This window comes from Lepidothrix coronata, unplaced genomic scaffold (genome assembly GCF_001604755.1).
Source record: "Lepidothrix coronata isolate B3197 unplaced genomic scaffold, Lepidothrix_coronata-1.0 Scaffold12, whole genome shotgun sequence".
NCBI lineage: Eukaryota > Metazoa > Chordata > Aves > Passeriformes > Pipridae > Lepidothrix > Lepidothrix coronata.
The window spans coordinates 1,519,950-1,538,506 of record NW_016690192.1 but is presented as its reverse complement, the minus strand read 5'-3'; the positions used below and the strand labels follow the sequence as shown (position 1 = coordinate 1,538,506).

Sequence of the window (18,557 nt, the reverse complement as noted above, 5' to 3'; positions counted from 1 at the left end):
TGTGCACTTCAGGGACTTCAAACACTGCATCAATTATCTGAATAAGTAATGAAAAGACATTGTGAATAAAATGGTTCACCAAGCCTGGTTCACAAGTCAATTGCTTTCTGAATCCAGTAATATACTGTAATATTTGACATGTTATTTCTTTTTGCAAGAGGTTAAGAGTTTTCTGTGCCCCTATGCTATACTTGCTGCAAACAGTTTGGGTAGAAAAAACCTGACCAAATATAAAAGACTGCAAGAAGTACAACACACCTTTGGATTCTCTGCCATAACCCCCTTTTCACATAAGAGCAAAAACCCGAAAAAAAGTCCCTGAAACCAAAAAGTTGAAGTCCAACCAAACCAGAAACATGAAAATCTCCCTAGCAGACTGGGCCAGTGATAAGCAATTTCAAATTCAAACCCTGACAAACTGGACTAGGTCACAGTAGAACACGAAATGTCTGTTTGTTGAGCTATGGTTTCCAAAGAGTCTCTTACTGGCACCTGGAAACAGAGCAAGCATAAGGCTGATTATCATTTCTGTAACCCCCAAGGAAAACTATCATGCAAGATGTTTGAGTAAGAGCAATGCTGTTCGAAGGCAGCATTCATAAACAGAACAAAGACTAAACAAAAGGCTAAACAAGTACATCATAATTAACAACTACAACCAAACTTTTAATTAAGATATGTAAGAAAAATCAAGGAGAGCTAATTAAAAAAACACCAGCGTATATACTTTCTTAGAAAAATCTGAATTGGTACCGTGAAATAAACAGGCTAATTAGAAGTGACCACAATTATTTTGTCACTGTTATTGAGTTCAGTCATGATTTTTCAGCTTGCTCTTTAATTCTGCATCTTGTCTGCACTCCTCTGTTGTTCGAATGCAGGATTTTTCCATCCAATTTCTTTAAAAACTAAGCAAAAGTGAAGAAAATACCCTAGAGATTACACTTTGTATGTCTGGCATATTTTGTCATTAGTTTTGAGACACACTCTTTTCTGCCTAGGTCAGTATAATTCTTGCAGGGCCAGAATTATAATTATTCTACTCCTCCTATTCATCCAGAAAAAATCCACAGTTACCACAAATGAATCCTGATACAATTGCCACATCAATAATGCTACACTCCACATGTTTTTCTTTTATCCAGGCAGCCAGACCAGCATAAGAACATGATGCTGCTTCACACAGATTTTACTGTTAGGTATCAACTTCCCTTAAGGCCAAAAAACCGTTACAGATAATAGGAATCTAACTGGCAATATTAAGGTTTTACTTCTTTCCTCTTATATACTACCCTTTCATGAAAATACATCCATTCTCATTACTTTTGCCATTCTTCAAAACTGTTACCATGCTGATTTGAACAGTAACACTTAGTTAATGCTGATAGAAACAAGTAAAGAAAAATGCTGACACAATCTGGAGTTATTTAAGAAGTTATTTGCTACATATCTATTTCTAGAAAATTAATAAAAAGTTGCTGACTCCCAGCTGTAAAAATCCCAAGTACACCTAGGCAAAATAAAAATGGGTAAAAAAGGGAATTCCCATCCACAATCCCAGAATGCAAACACCAAAACGATTTGCAATTAACGACAGTGTTGGCACTATACCCACCACTCTATTGAGATACATGTTAACTCTTTCTGCTTATCAGACTGAGCAGGATCCACCTTCCAGAAAGTTGTTTCTGCAGCAACACGGAAGCCAAATTCTACTTTTTAAAATACTCTTACATCTAACAGAAATTGATGGCCTCCTAAAGTTCTGCTCTGGCGCACCACTACACATCAGCCCAAAGTAACCCTTAAAGTACCCAGGAAGACCTGGCTGCTCACCACAATATCTTCCCTCACTCCACATTTAAAGTTCCAGGCAATTGCTGTCCTAACTGTAGCTTTCAGACTATTATGGCTGTAGGGTGTCCCCTTTTTCCCTCTCCACAAAACCAGGGCATTCTGAACTAGTAAAGCAACCTTGTCTTTACTAACACCATAGCACACATCTTTCTTGGAAGTCACTAAACTTTTAAGTTTGAGGCGTTTCCTTCTTTGCACTGAGACAAAAATAAAGAGTCCTTCCTCTATATGGCTAAAAGAAGTTTCAAACCCCCTTTAAAATTGAGATAAAAACATACATGCCTGTGCCAGGTATCTCATAGATCGGAATCTCCATTTCCTCAGACTATTCCCAGGCTCCTCTATTGCCAAAGGTAGACAAGCACTTTCTCCCTAGTCTGTATTTTTCTGTTCGATAGGTGGAATTAAGTAAAAGGCTTATTTCTGTGCAAAGGCTTCTTCTTCTGCATAGCAATAAGCCTCACATTGTAATTGATTTTTTTTAAGTGTCATTTAAATTATTTTGGTATGATTTATCTTTCCTTACTTTTTCCTAAAACATCTCAGAATATTAACAAGGAAATAAATGTAGTAATACTCTAACATCTTCAAACATTACCTAATTTAAAAATCTAATTTACTTTTCATCATTTAGGCTTCCTTACTATTTCAGATGTCACTCAGTGTGGATAGTAAAATTAGACTATCAATTTCATTTTTGCTTTGAACGTGTTGCAGGTTCTGCTTCTCAACCACTAGAACTTTCATGTTTAAAGTTTCCAAAATTGTTCTGGAACTTTTAATTTAAAAAAAGGGGGAACTACTGCTTTGTTTTTATTAAAACAATTCTCAAGTGCTCTCCCTGGCCCTTTTTAGAAGAGAAGGCCAAGTGTTGGCACAAAAATAAGCCTCAAACCTACCTGTTAAGTAGTAGTAAGTGGCTTTCTATTAATACAGAGAGACAATAAAAGTCTTAAATGGCACTGAGGGTGCTATTGTGTACAATGGCCTTCCAAGCAAGTCAGTGGGAGACCTGCTTAAGAACGAATAAACAAATTGAAAAACAATACACGATTATGTCCTACTCTTGCTTTGGTGAAATTTAAAAGATGATTTATCACCAAAGGCAGCCTTACTGTCTTAAGGCCTCCACAACCAGTGTCAGCTTTATTCAAGGCTTGCCATCACACTTGAAAAGAACTCAAGGAAAACATTTAGGAAAACTTATTCACACACGTGTTCACTGACAGACCTTACTTCGGAAATAGAGTTTTTTATATTGAATAATAAATGAACAGAAGTCTCAACTACATCCAAGCTAACCTTTTTATATGTGGGAATACCTCACACCATCAGTCCGCTGCAGGAGAAAAAAAGCTACCAGCACAAAACCAGCACCAACTTCCAGAGTTAAGTATTAGGCAATTAAAACTACACAAGTCATGGGTAAAGACTTTAATTAAAAACACCTTAACTGTGCTAATCACTGTAAAATGGGTTGAGCCTGGAAGCTGTAGATACATCACATGGGGCACAGGTAGGGAAAGGAGGAGATGCCCTGGCAGGGGCACAGGTGGGGAAAGGAGGAGATGCCCTGGCAGGGGCACAGGTGGGGAAAGGAGGAGATGCCCTGGCAGGGGCACAGGTGGGGAAAGGAGGACAAGGCACCCGCAAGGTCTCGGCCCCGGCGGATCTCGCCGGTCCCGCCCGGGTCTCGCACGCGCGATACGCCCCCGGCCGCCACAACCCCGCAAAGCTCCGGTGGACACATTTTCCGTCTAAAAACGCTAGTTTAGGAACCACCATGCAAAAGCACTTTTTTCTTATTTAAAAAAAAAAAAAAAAAGAAAAAAGGAACGCATCACCGGAACCGCTCCGCGCGCGGCCCCGCTCCCGGCGGGCACCGGCTCCCGCTCCCGGCGGCGCTCGACGCCCCGAGCGCGGATTCTCCGCCCGAAGCGGGGGATGCGCGGGTGTGGGTGTGCGTGTGTGTGTTCCCCCACCCCGCCACCTTCAGCTCCGCGCCGCGGCAGCGCTGACCGACGGGGAAGAGGCGGGACGCGGGAAAAGGCACCCGCGCCGCCTGCCCGCCGCTCTGCCCGCGGCCGTGCCCCCCCTGTGCCGCCCCCTCCCCGTGCCGCCCCCGGGCCCGGCCCCGCTCCGGGGGGTGTCGGCTCCTCACCGCGTCCCGCTCGCGCATCCTCCGCCGCGGGGGCGCCACGAGGAACGAGCGCGCGCGCGGCGAGCACGTGGCGGCGGCGACGGCAGCGGCTACGGGGTCTCCCGCGCGGCGCTTACGGGGCGGCGTGAGGCGGCACCGCCGCCATCTTGGAGCTCGAGTGGCCGCGGGAGGTGGGTCCGGGAGGGCTCTTATGGCCAACGGGATCGGCAGCATCTGTGCGGGTTCGCGGGGTGCGGGAGAGGGCACCTGTGTGGGTCGGGGGAGCAGCTCGGTAACGTACCCAGGGGGTCCCCACAGCTGCGCTCCCTCACAGGTGCCTCCCGATGCTGGAACGGAAACTGGGAGGTGCTTCCCCTTGTCCGTGACCCTCTCCCGTAAAGATGTACGAAGGAGGATTTTGAGTAGGTTAAAAAGCCTCTTTTTTTTTTTTCAGTCGGTGCTCAAGGAAAGGATAAGATGATGTGACACAAATGTATGATCGTGTGCCACAAATAGAACGTTGTGGGAAGCTTTCCCTTAGACATAAGCTTTGTCCTATATTTTTTCAAACAGTTTGTTTCCTTGCTGTGTAGGTCATTCTTAGCATTAGGCTAAATTTGGCTGCAGATGCACCAACAGTGAAGACAAACACCGAGGGAGCTCAGTTAGACCAGAGCTCAGCTGTGGCTTGGCAAAATTATTTACATTTTTACTGACTTTTTTTTCAGGGAGCTTGGTTGAAAGTAACAAACATTCAAGCATTTAAATAAAATACCTCGAGTCTAGAAAATTAGAAGTTTATAGGATGGCCTGCCTGGTTTGCTCTAGTGCTGCAAGCCATGTATGCAACTTGCATTAATTTCAAGGGTATTTCTAACACAAAGTGAGGAAAGACTGAACAACTCAGGCCTTTTGAAGATCTGTACCTGGAACTTCAAAACAAGGTCCAATCTCTGCTTCCAGTACGGATGGCAGAATTTGTACTTGTTTATGCACTTTGATTTTCAGTTCTTTGTGTATAAATTTAGCTGTGGGTGGAGTATCCTGAGCCAGATTTCTTCCTATATGCTATACATACAGGATGACAGAGAGACATACATGATTCTGTGTTAGATTGACAAGGAATTGCATTTCCCAGCAAATGCTGGATCAGAGCCATCTGTTTCAGAAATTAGCATAGCAGCAATTTGTTTGTTTGGCTTCATCTGTCTATTAGTTTGGTCCAAATCCTCTTGTTTTAGAGACACACTAGCACATAGGGAAGGGACTTGTCATCTGCTCTGTGCAGGCATCCCCTAAAATACATAAATTATTCTAACAAGAGGAGATATGAAATGTCATTGTCAGAAATCCAGACAAAGCAAAAGTAAGATTCTTTTTTTTCCCCTGTAAACAAATTTGACTTCCTCAGTGCACTCTTATTCTTCCATTAAAAATCATCTGGCTCTAAACAGTGTACTGGTCTCAGAATACTTCTCTCCAACCCAAAGTAGTGTTGCTGTACTTGTAGGTGCACTGGATCTTTCCCTTCTGTTTGTTTTGACAGAATGATGGAAATCCTTCCTGACTTAAAGCCTCCACAACTTTCTTTTGAAGAGGTATTGATATTCTTAAAAACTGAGGAGTCCAGCTGCAAACAACAGTCAGGAAAAGGGCATCGGTCCATTAAATGATAAGGTATCACTCTGTTAGACAACAGCTTTTCTAAAAGCAGTTCACTTTGAGTTCTGTACCTAAAGAAAATGACATCTCTTACATAGCTTTTTTTTTATTTGCTGCATACCAAGTCTGCAGTATTCAATATTTTAGTTATTTGCCTAGATTTTTTAGGTCTTTGGGGGAAAAAAAATAAAAATTCTACTTAATACTTCAAAAACTCACATCTACCATTTTATAGTTCCTACTGGATCTGGTTACAGTGCAAATATTTCTCCACAGACATAGCGAAAGGTCTGCACTGTTGTACAACTAATGATCACTCTGTGGCATTTGCTTGATGATACAAGTTTCAGATGATATTCCTAACTGCTCTTTAAAAATATAACTAAAAATAGTTATAAGAAAGTCTTCTGTACCCTTGAGAAGTGTAAAGCCCAATATAGTTATTCTGAAAAGAGAATTCTAGGTAGACCTGCTCAAATATGAGGAACTGTGAATGTTTCTTACAACTCATTACTGCTAATGCACAATTTAGAGATGTACTACACAAAGTAAAAGATTTAGTTCATTTTCGTGTTACTTCATTTCTTAGTCACATGGCAGAACCAACAACAAAAACTCCTTCTAAAATAAGAACTTACATTTCTCCGTCAGATAAACAAGTCCTGTGTTGTAGGCAATGAAAGTGATGTGAAGTCTCAACTCAGAGGACGTGAGTGCTCATTGTACACATGCACTGCAAATCACCTGTGGTGGTTTGTGTGCATCTGGCTCTACCTGAGCATCTCACTCCAGTTACTCCTCCCACACTCCGCCCCGTTTCTTTGTCTAATCCCGACAACCGACAATCGGATCTGCTGCAGTTTGGAAACCTGGGCTGAATGGGGGGGGAGTTGCCAGTGAGAAGAGGCTTTCCCAGGTCGCTGCTAAAACCATAAACACCTAACGCGGGGCTGTGCTCTCACTGCCTGATGATGAAACAGCGGGACCAGCTAAAGTCAGACGGTGACAACATCTGGTGGCTTCGCTGTGCTGTCAGAGCTCGCTGATGAAATTGCCCATTCAGAAGATGCATTTTGAATCAATACCTGGGTAATGCACACCACGGTGTTTAGAACAAATAGCAAATGTTGTCAGAAGTAAATAGTTCTGTATTTTAAGCAATGGAAAGAGTGTGTAAGTGCTTTTCCGGGGTAAGTGTAGAAAGCCGTTACAAAGCTTATCTTTTCAAGTGACCTATAAAAGCTATAAACACATCAAAGGCTTTCAGGACATCAGATACAAACTTTAATTCTTCCCACAGTCAAAAACTCCCATGAAGCCACTGTCCCAGGATCACGACTCCAAGTATGCTCAGTAATGCTAATGGAACTCACACTTACATGGGCAGCTTCATTCACAAACTGTAATTTAATTCAGGTTACAATTTATTAAGCAGTGATTTCTTGTACTGATTTTTTTCTCTAAGTTGCTGAATGTAAGGCAACACAATTTTTTTAGAATAGAATTTCTTGTAGGTTTTATTATTACAGAAAAAAAAAACATTAAAATGTAGCTGAAATGCTTCTGCTTCAAGGCAGCAGCTTTTTGTTTACAGCTGGCAGGTTGAGAGGTTATATTTGTGTCATAAGTAAAGGTGGGTGAAATTTCTTCCAGGTAAAGAGTCTAGACTTTCATAGCAATCTGAGATTTTAGCAGCAGTTTTTCTTATATTGTTGTCCAGCTCTAACCATAATGCATTTAGTCAGTCACAACACTGTGAATTTAGTGAATGTGGCTTTTTGATTTTTTAAAATACTATGAAAAGATGTCCTTTACTGTAAATACATAACGTGTCATCCTGATATCATAAGGTACCAAACACAGAGGGGATGAAAATGCCAGTGGATCCTGCTGAATGATTTAGCCTTAAGGCTCCTGCAGGTTTTATTCGGATTCAGAATAGTAGGAGTGGGAAGGAGGGGGATAAATAAAACATTTGTTTCAGAAAGTAGGTGACTTTGACAGAACACTGATGTAAACCATGAAGCCTCACAGATCAGAAGAATATTGTTAAGAAGGGAGGCTGGTGAACACTCAACACCAGCCCCCGAGTGGTGCTGATCAGTGCAGTGCTGCTTTGCTTTTAACTATTATTGCACCTTCTCTGCAGTTCTACAGAATTCAGTCAGTGACTCCCACTGATGTATCACAGTCACTCAAACATGTTTTTTTATCCAGCACCACTCGGTGGATATTTTGGTTAAGGCCTAATCTCATTTGGATTTATTACGATTTATCTTGGATTAAGCGTTTATCTGCTGAGGATTACGACCCGTACTATGAGGTACTGATGGGCGATCCGAGTTCAGGAATGTCTGAGCACATTAGAATGAATCAGCAATATTATTTTTTGACACAGTCTTCACATATTATCTCTTTTCAGTCAACTTTGCAACATTCATACACATAAGTATCTAATTTTCATTTAATATGGGCAGTAACCTGGAAAGCTCTTAACATCCAGTAAGAGAAAGCTGCATTTAATTAGGAGCAGCTTAAAAGATCAGGCCTCAGAGCCACATGACTTCATATTCACTCTGCCTTCCACTCTCAGTATAACATTATTGATTTTTTTTTATATCAGTTTAAATATTTTTTCTTTTTGAAATGTATTTTGGCGAGTCTTTCGCTGCTGTCCCAACTTTCTACTTCTAATTTGCACAGCCAGGAGTAAAAACAATGATGAAGAAGAATACATTGTTTGTCTATTACCTTTCTGGACTTTTAAGATGTTTTTCAGGTTTGAATAGGTTTAAACTGCTTCCTCTGTTGATATACACAGTACTGCACCTCAGGAACAGTGTTGGATTTCTCATGGGATTAAAAGAAGTTGACCTTTGGCTTCAGTCCATGGCAAAACCACCAATGCATGCTGTAGTTGCTTAATCATTTTGTATATTTATAATATCTTAGAAATTCCATTTTATGCTGCTTTTTATGCTGCTTTAATTACACAAATTTGGCCATAATTTTGTATGTTTGTAAGTTTTCCTTACAGTTTGGATTTTGTCTTCATGATGATACATGCAGAGAAGGTTTAAATACTTTCAGTCTTTCATAATGCTGAAAATAAGACCTTGGATGTGAAACTGCACAATTTAATGTGTTTAACCACTCTTACTAAAGAAATTAGAGGGAAAATATATGGTTCATTTCCAGTATACAATTCTACTATTTGCTAAATACTGTCACATTTACAATGTGCAGTCCTGTAACAAATGACTACACTGCAGTGTTATTGTTCATTTTGAGGATTGCCTGCAATGTCTTATTTGCCAACCAGGGAGTTTGCAGTCTGAGTGTAACCATGAGGAGATGAAACCTAAGGTGGTAAGGGACACTAGTTCCAGTATGTCTGACTTCACTAAATAGGGTAGTGTAATGAAATTTTGGTTTTCAGGAGAACAGTTCAAAATTCAATTTCTTTACAATGTTGGGATACACTATGCCTTGTTACCAATTTGCATCTTACCCAACTAATGTTCAGAGTTGTGGACACAGCAACGTGTGTGAAACCATACCTCATATTTCAGTTATGCAAGGAAAAGATTCAGCTGATGAAAAATTAGACAAAGTAAAAGACTGAGAATGGATGAGCATAGAAAAAAATTGATCTGCCATAACTAAAAACATTGGTAAATAAGCTTTAAGGAGACATAAAAAAATAAAATTATTTTTCAGTACCTTTTTTTAAAAGATATCAAATAGAAAATCATCTGGATTCAGAGGAGAAAGGTTCTGTGAGCCAGATTCTTTATCCCCTTTCATATAAGTATGTGTACAAGGAGAGAAAAATAGTGAGTGAAGGGTATTTTCTGGTAATGGGATACATTAAGGTTGCCATGGAATTTGGGATCAGCATGCACAAGATATTGATCTTAAACCTGCTGCTGAGCTACAAGGATAAGAAGGACTTGTTAATTTACTTATTTTCTATATCAGCCCAGAACTACCCATGTACAGGGACAACCCTATGGATAGGATGGATGGCAAAGTCTGACTTTGAAAAGACTCTTACTGGGACTCCTGCAATCAATTCAACTGGAAGGGACCTTGGGAGATTTTCTAGTGCAAACTCCTGCTTACATCAGGGTCAACACCGAAATCACATCAGTTGGTTTAGGGCTTGATGCAATGAAGTTTTGATGCAATGAAGTTTTGAAAACCTGCAAGGATGGAGATTCCCCAGCCTCTCTGAGCAATGTGTTCCAGTGCTTAAATATCTCCAAAGAATAAAGGGGAATAAAAAAAGATGTTCTCCGTGTTCTCCAGGCTACTAATAAAGATATTCCTTGGTGCAGGTCTAAGGGTGAACTTTCAAGGGACACCACTGGTAACTGCTGTCAGATGGAGTGTGGCTCTTTAACCCCTTGGGCCTGTCAAGGTAGAGTTTCACCCTTTCAGCAGTCTGCCCATCCACACTATAACATTCCAGTTTGGATACAAGTGTGCTGTGGGAGACCGTGCTGAAAGCCCTCCTGAAGTCAAGGTAGGCAACATCTACGGCTCTGCCTTTGTCTGCATGTCTTGCCATTTCATCTCAGACAGTTGTTAGACTTGCTCAAGTGTGGCAAACCTTGGAGAATCCATGCTGGATACTGCTTCTCATCGCCTTTCTTTCTTCTTCAGGCATGGCTCCTTGCAGACTTTCTCCGTTATTGTCCCAGAGGACAAGCAGTGGTTCCATGGATCATCATTCTTGCCTTTCTTTAGCATTATGGGCTTTTGGAGAGATTGAAGTGTGAAATCAGCCTTTCACTTCACAGCTAAGAGATTTGACATAGTCCATAGTGATACACCCCCTACAAACTGGAACTAAAAAGTCTGTAAACAGTTATTGATTTCCACATGCTACTGGGGAAATTTTCCAAGATCAGTGACAGCTGGGAAATCACTGGCATTTTAAAATTATAGATCACTGATTCACTTTTTCGGCATTTTCAGTATTGCATTATGGCAATAAACATGCTAGATGTGTATTAAAAAAACCAAAATGCTTTTAGCATTTTAGTATTTTTTTGTTTGAGCAGTATTACAGATGAAAATTTCTTGATACAATTCAAAATAATGGGTTTGTTTATTAAAGATATATACCCATTAAGATGAAGTTAGGATGAGGAAAATGCTTGTTTGTGTGAAAATAATATCTGCTTTTTCAACAACAGCATCTCCTGAGGTTTCTTTGATTCATATCTGATTACTTTAATGACTAAACCAGGTTTTAACTCCTGTTAGCACTGCAGAATACAGAGAATTGTAGAAGACTAAAATGTATTTTGCCCTCCCAAGTCATTGTCAACGCAACTCTCAGGTACATTTCATTCTGGAATTATTTGCAAGGGAGGGGATTGGTTTCAATCATTGTCCCAGGCAGAGATTGCAGAAGCCTCTGGTCGGTCACTGAGCTTTCATTACAATTTGGGAGGAGTTGGGTGCTTGCCTACAGAAGGGCACAGGTGCGTGAAAGGAAAAGATGTGTTGACAAAATCAACTCTTTGCTGGACAATTAAAAATGTGAGATAAACCCGAGCTTGTTCTGTGCTGCCTGGGGCGAGAAGGACTTCATATTGTTAACACAGTGATTCCTCTGGCTGATGAAGGATCTGCTCTGACGCATTCTGAAGGATGTTGCATATGCCTTGGCTGGGAAAATGATGTTTTCTTTGTGCTGGTCGAGGATAGAAAAGAAGGGGAAATGGTGGGAGTGGTGACTCGGGTGATCTTTAGAGAAAAAAAATAATGCAAATTCAAATTGAAGATGAGCTCTGTATACTTCCAGGTTTGAAAATAATTAGCAGTCACAGAATTTGTAATCTGCTGTCTCAGATTTTTGCACTGCAAAACTACACATTTTAAAATAGAATAAAAAATTGACTAGTAAGATTAGCTGGCTAATAATGTTTTAATGCAAAAAGTATGTAATAGAAGATATCGTTCAGTCAGAATCCGGAAAGAAAAACATCAAATAATAAACTGATTTGAGCTAAGAACTTTGAATACAGACTTAATTGTTCAAGACACGACTGATTTTATTTTATTTCCATGACAGCATCATTTCATCCACAGTCTGTCGTGCCATGAGGCCTGTAAGGTATGTATTTTGCCTTCTCAGCTTCTCTTAGGGAATGATTTGTGATTAGGAGTACGGAGACTATTTCAAATGTCTCTTAAAATCTGTGGTATTGCAAACAACGGATATAAAATGAGATTCACACACATAGCTTTGCTGGTGGCCAAGAACTGCGTTGCAATATGCCGGAAATCCAAACATCCTCCTACTCCCAGAGCCTTGCTGACAGATCTACAACAACTTCTTTCTCTTGAAAAAGCTACTTACAGCATCAGAGAGAAGCCTGATAATTCTGAGAAACTAATGTGATCTATAAAATGGAAGGTTAAAGATTCCTCATCATTATAAAAATGACATTTCTTTTTGAAAATTTTACCCTTTCAAGTTAACATCTAAATCCCCCCCAAAAAATCTTGTCATCCCTTAAAAAGCAACAACAGCAAACCCTTAGGATTAGTGTCATTGTTTTCTTGTACAGCCTTTTAGACCTACAAATCGTTGGGCTCCTGCGTGAGTACAGGGTGTTCATCAATGGAACTTGGTACAGAAATAGAACCTCAGCTCAGCAGATCCTCCTTTCTTGAAAAACCAATTAAAAAGGCAAACACAAGGGAATAGAAAAACAAGTAACTTTTACAGGGGTGTATATTTTCAACAGCATATTTTGCAAGAAGGGCTGTATTAGATGCTACATATTTTAATTAGCTGTTTAGAAAATCAGGTTGACGATGTCCTTTAATTAGTAGACATTGACTTATTCCATGTGTATTATGGCACAGTGAATCTTATTAAGATAAATGTTTCTCTCTGAAGATACAAAAAAAATCCACCATCATTTGTTTGCTTACCAGATTGCTCAGCATCAATACGGCTGCTATTTAAAATGATGAATTTTAGTCACATATTTAATTAGCTAATAGCTGATCTCACTGTAGGGTCTTGATCCTCCTTACATGTGTTCTTTCATCCTGAAAAAGTCTTTGGTTGTATCTTGGTTTTGAAGTTTTTGTTTGAAATTGTCCTTGCTACTTTCAAATCTAAAATGCAATAAATTAAATTATTAAAAGTAAAAATTATTGTGAAAACATTTAAGGTTTTGAGTATAGTTTTGTACCTACTGCTCATTTAAATATATTGCTAGAGGCTATGAATTTTAAAAAAATTGCAAGTTTTTAAAGTCAGTTTTTCCACTTGCTGTGGGTATTTAGTCTGTGAGAAAATTATGTGCACTTTAAAATGCTATAAACCAGCTGAAGATTTCAGTGCATTTGTCTATCACTGCTTGGCCTGCAGTCTTCTCACAGAATTCAGGTCGTTTGATGGCCACATCTGCAAAGTGCAGCAAATGCACTGTAGCCTACACTGTGTTATGAAAACTATTAAATAAAGAAAATGTCTTCAGAGTGTTCACATGAAAGGCAGAAAGCTCTTGTGGGCGTCACTGGTTTGGAAGAGAACTTCTGGGGAGTGTCTCTATTTTAGTTGTTCATTGTATGTGACAAATGGTGCTTCTTCATCCTCACAGATCATGTTAGTGCCTAGAATGGCATTCAGGGGAAAACGTCCCTCTCTCATCACAGCAGATGACACTCTTGGTCACATGGATTAGTGCCAGGTAGTCACGCAAGGAGCAGGGAGTTGGACTCCATGATCCTTAGGGGTACCTCCCAACTTGAGATACTCATGATTCTACATGACCGGCCTCTAAACCTCTCGTTTTCCTTCCAACTTGCAGAGGTATGTTATTCCACCAGTACAAAGAAGACAAGCAAGAAGGAAGTTAATAAAGTGGAATTTTCTTTGTTACAGAGGCTGTCTTTGAAGGGATTGTAATGGCAGGTATAGCTCTGCCAAGTAGAAATGATTCTGGAGACGCTGCAGAAGGTGGAGGCTTTCCTGTGATGAACGTGGAGGCAGTCCGGAGGGGTTAGGTAAAGCCAGGCTGCAGCCACTGCAAAAGGATCTTCTGAAAAAGATCTGCAAGATGGATTTGTCATTGAATTTATAGCTACATGGATGCGTGTGTACCTGTCATTAAATTTGCATTAGTTCAACTATATATATCTAATATATATAAAATAAGTATCACTATTACTTGTAAGTAAGCTTGCTTTAAAAGAACATTTTGAAATAATATATGGTTAATGATATGAATTCCTAGGAATCTACTATAGAGGAGATGGCTCAAAGTCAAGAGAATTTGTTCAGTGAAACCAAAGGATATGAGAGTGCCTGGAGCATCACAGTGATGGGCAAATAACGTACCACCAGATAGGGGGAATATCCATCAGGCTTGTCCTGCTGCTGCCACTTTCCTAACAAATACTGAATAGCTATCAAGCTTCAGTCGCTATTGAAAACTGGCTGTGTTACTGAAAGTATTCTCTTGACCTCTGCAGTGTGTTATTACAAAAAGAAGGGCATAATTGACTTATTGAATCCACAATTATTTGTTCTTGCTGTTGTCCCATAACAGCATGGATTATAAACCTTATGTCCTAGGCAGGCAGGCAAAACTCTGTTACCTTAGTCCTGCTGTTTAATTAGTGTTTACAATTGGACGTTGTTTATATACCAATAAATGTTGCCTGAATGAAGACTTCCCCTTAACCAATTATACCAGATGTTTCTCTGTGAAGGTCCTAATTAAACAGCATCTCTTCTTGTGTTTGCTTTAATCCTGCCTCTTGTGTGGATCTCTGTCAGAGTGCATCACTACACTGGGACACTTTACCCACATTTCTGTCCCTTTCAGGTTCACTGGCTGGTGGCAGCTGCTCCCTTTAAAAGTTCTTGCTTACTGTATGGGAAGAAGGTTCTGATGGGTAACCTTGAGAGCTGGGAATCCAAATCCATTCCTTTTTCTATAGTGGGATTCTCAAGTGATTGCTAAGTGACATATGACCCCATCAGGATGCTATAACTTCAGGTGGCTGATGGGGTCACTGCTCTAGTGTCCAAATCTGCAGTTTCCAGCCCAGAATTTTCAGCAAAGGGGGAATTTACTTGGAAGCCCTCCTCTATAGACATTGTCAAGTTGCAGATCCTGTGCCTGGTTTGTGAGCAGCTCTGCCCTCCATCACAATTTTGGCAGTTTCGGGAATGGTCAAGGATAGCTGTCCTGGACAGTGCTGTGCCCACTCCTTAGTCAGACCCTCAGTATTCTTGAGCTTCCCTTCTCCTGTATAATGGTCCATTACTTTCTGGCAGTTAAGATTTTAAGAGCTTTTCTATTCCAGGTGCTTCTTCTAAGAGCTGATTCCTAAGTTTCCAGCACTTTTGTGTGTGCTTATAATATGAAAAGGAAATCAGCTTCCTTTCTCTGGTACAGCACCCGCCATCCTAAGTGAGTCAACGAGTTCCTAAATGTAGTATTTCAATGCCACGTGAAAAAGTAAGGAGTGGGAGATGTATTAGTGGGAACACTGTCTCACTGCCAATCCTTATGGGTCAGAGGATTAGGAATACAGTAGCCCATCTGTGCTTCACCGAATATCTCCATTTAGAAGATAAGAATGATATGTAACTACATTTTTTACTGTGTACTTCCTTCATCCAAACTTCAAGTGACTCTAATTTCATATTAGTGTCTTAATTTTTAAATTGTCCTTGATTTCAAGATGGATTAGTTAGTAATTACATTAAATTATTTCTGCAGATTCTGATCCAATATATACCCATTCATTTCTGTAAGATATTAATTTAAAGGATTTTTTTTTTCATCTGTAGGGCCACTCTTGCAGGGAGTGGCAGAAAGTTTGCAGGCTGTGAGGGTCACTGAGGCTTTAGAATGCAGAAGAAGATGTTGTGAATACAAACTTTAAAAAGTTTGTGTAATTTTTTTCTACAGACTCTTAAATTCAAGTTTAGGGACAGATAATTGTGTGTGATTATATCTTACTGAATATTCACTTCTCGGCATTGCTATTACATCAAGGGAAACAATTTTTGGTAATCATGGTGTTCAGGAGTATCTGGACTTTGGTATTACTTGGACAAAATAGAGAAATTAAAGAAAAGATGCCGTGTGTTTCCTGTCTTCAGACACATGAGATAGTGATTTTAAGATGTTACTGTGAATGTGGTCTTGGTGTAATGCTTCTCTGATGCCTCTAAAGCCCGGTCTCTGCCCATCTCATGATGGTCAGGGTGAGGTTTGCATGTGGAGCATTATCCCCTGATCATATTTTTGACCATCATCAGATTGTCCTTTTTCTCTCGAGTTCTCCTTATTTTGCCCTAGCAGACAGTATTTAGGACTAGATTCACCAAACAACACCATTTCTTGTACTCTTGAGGGAAGGTGGTTGGCTTTGGTAGGTCCCATATTTTGCTTTAGTCTATACCCTGGATTCCACAGAAAATGGCCCTAATGTTATTATCCCTTTTCTAACTGATGGAGTGCTGCTATGGGCTTGAGTTTTCCTTATTGCACTGTCATTTTTAAAGGGAAATGTCAATAACATTTGCACTAAAAGGACTTGTTTTGGTGGCACTGCAGGGCTTATGGAATAACTGGCAAGCCAGGAATGTTCCTGCACAAGTGCAGTGCAAAACTGAAAGGCTAAAGGTGAACCAGGACTTCAAGGGCTGACAGTCCTAAGCCACCAAGTGCAGTGAACTCAACCAAGGCAATCTACCTGCGGCCTCTGAGCTCATTCCTTGGATTCCTGAAAGGAATAAACCCATCATTTTTCATCCATGTGGCTGACATTGGTGTAGGTCTACTCCACTCCTATCTGAGCACTCGTAGGACTTGTATATAATAGGAGCAAAAGGGAGTTCCTTGCCACTTAGTGTGAGAAAAAAATGCCGGGGAAGACAAGTGCATATTAGGGTGAGCCAACTGTTTACCATGATCTGCTAACAAATGTGATAACTAAAAATGGCCTTTCTGCACTGGGATTTCATCGTGTATTAGTTGCCATGTGTTAGCTAACATAAGCTTATTGCAGTCTAAAGTAAATTCCTGCCATTTCAGTTTACCTCCTCTCTCCCAGCTGCTACATGTACTGATTGTCTCTCAGTGATTTGCTGCTCCTTTTTCTGTGCCACTGGTACCTTGAGAAATTGTAACTAATAACAAATCATGAATTTATTTTAAAAGTTTGGAATTTAACCTGGTTCCTAAATTAATTATGAATCCTCTCCTATAAAGAATTAAATTTCAGTTGAGGGCCAAATAACCAGCTTCAAGACAGCAAACAATTGTTCAGTTAATCTGAAATTAAGTTCTGATTGTACCTCTCTCATCTGTCCAGATGTTCGCTGTCTGCGTTAAAAGAATTTTATCAGAGTAAATGCTGAAAAGGATTACAAGATAGCAGAGAACTGTAGAGTTTGTAGATTATTAAAATGCAATGCATGAAATGTGTCTGTATATATAAACACAGGACCGAGTCCATAATAATATTGGAAATATTAATGAAAAACTAATACTTAGATATTAAACATTTTCCAGTTAAGATATTAAAACATTACACAAGCATATATTTTAATTTCTAAGTATAGGTGTAGTAATCTCTGCCACAAGGAGTGGATCAGGATCATGAAGACCCCTTGGGAACACCTGTAAAGAGCATATTTAGCAGCTACACAATTAGAAACCACTGGAAAGTGCTTTCCCCACTGAAGGATTCCAGGGAATTGGAGGGTTCCAGTGTAGAAGAATTCTTTGGGTCCCTTCTACCTGCCTCGGAGTGGCAGAGAATTCTAGCTTAGCATTATACTTCACGTTTGAAATTCTAAACTGTTTTGATCCACATGCTCAAATCCCAGGAGAACTGATTTAGCCCTTCACCTCTCCCAGGTAAAGTGCACTTTTATCACATATGTGTGTGCACCTTTCTGATGGGAACTTAAAAATGAAGGTTATTTCCTGAAAAGAATTTAGAAGTCTCAGTTTGTAATAGCAAGGGTTTACCTGTGCCCTTGGATAACAGTTCTTTTTCCATTCTGTGCCCGGGTGGCTGCCACTGACCTTCCTTTCCTTTCCTAGTTGTGCTCGCTGGCAAGCAAACACTCCTCAGCTCTGCCTGGCTTAGAGGGGCAGTGGAAAAGCAAGGGGGGGGTGTGAGAAAGCCCTGCACATTGGCAATCCCCTGCTTTTACAAGCTCAGAAAAGCTTGTGGAAGAGTGGAAAAGCCAAGTAGCATTCCAAATCCCGGAGTCACAGGTCGTTCACCTCCTGTACAGCACAGGCTGGGTTCCTTTGGGCTGACGGTTTCTCTGTGTAATTACACAATATTGATGCACATCTGTGAGGACAAACCGCTAGGAACAAACAGTTCAAAATATCTATAAAATGTAAAATTAAAAAAGAATATTTTCAGGTGTGAAATGAGATGATGCTTTGCCTGCATGGGCAAAAATTGATCCAAGTTTTGTGATGACGGTGTCTCTGCTTTCATGTCAGTTATCTCAACATAACTTTTAGATTGTTTCTGAAATCATGCACAGAATGAGGGGAGATACAGTTTGACCTTTTCAGACTTGCTACATTTTAATTTTTCCTATGCTTAGAAATAACACAGAAAAAACCCTCAAGAGGTAATATTATTTTTGTATAAATCTCTGTAGTTATACTAGGCATGTTCAGAATACATTAAAGATACTGTCCTGACACAAAAAAATTACAATGTGCTTTTAGATATTACATAACTAATGAGAGCAATAAATGCTGGGGGAACGAGTGGATCAAGGTTACAATAATAAGATTATAGCATTCCTCCACTATGTGTGCATGGTTGAAAATTCACCTCAATTTTGCTACCTCAGTCTGGGCTTTGG

General features: G+C 40.0%; 1 protein-coding gene and 1 long non-coding RNA gene across 4 annotated transcripts in view; one reads left to right on the top strand and one right to left on the bottom strand.

The window, feature by feature from the left end:
- ELAVL4 (ELAV like neuron-specific RNA binding protein 4) overlaps positions 1-4,083 on the bottom strand; it is an 84,072-nt gene extending 79,989 nt beyond the window's left edge. Inside the window, exon 1 of the mRNA XM_017805444.1 lies at positions 4,019-4,083. Within this exon, the coding sequence (XP_017660933.1) occupies positions 4,019-4,036 (18 nt within the window). The 5' untranslated portion in view covers positions 4,037-4,083. The remainder of the gene's footprint in view (positions 1-4,018) is intronic.
- An 8-nt stretch (positions 4,084-4,091) lies between these two features.
- On the top strand, positions 4,092-15,512 carry LOC108492774. Of its 3 annotated transcripts, none has more exons than XR_001873228.1 (6): positions 4,092-4,188; positions 5,544-5,674; positions 10,000-10,187; positions 10,328-11,009; positions 11,748-11,789; positions 13,578-15,512. It is a non-coding gene; the product is annotated as an uncharacterized LOC108492774 (long non-coding RNA). The 3 variants fall into 3 exon arrangements; XR_001873229.1 differs by having other exon boundaries at positions 13,504-15,512; XR_001873230.1 differs by lacking the exon at positions 10,328-11,009.
- The last annotated feature ends 3,045 nt before the right edge of the window (positions 15,513-18,557 follow it).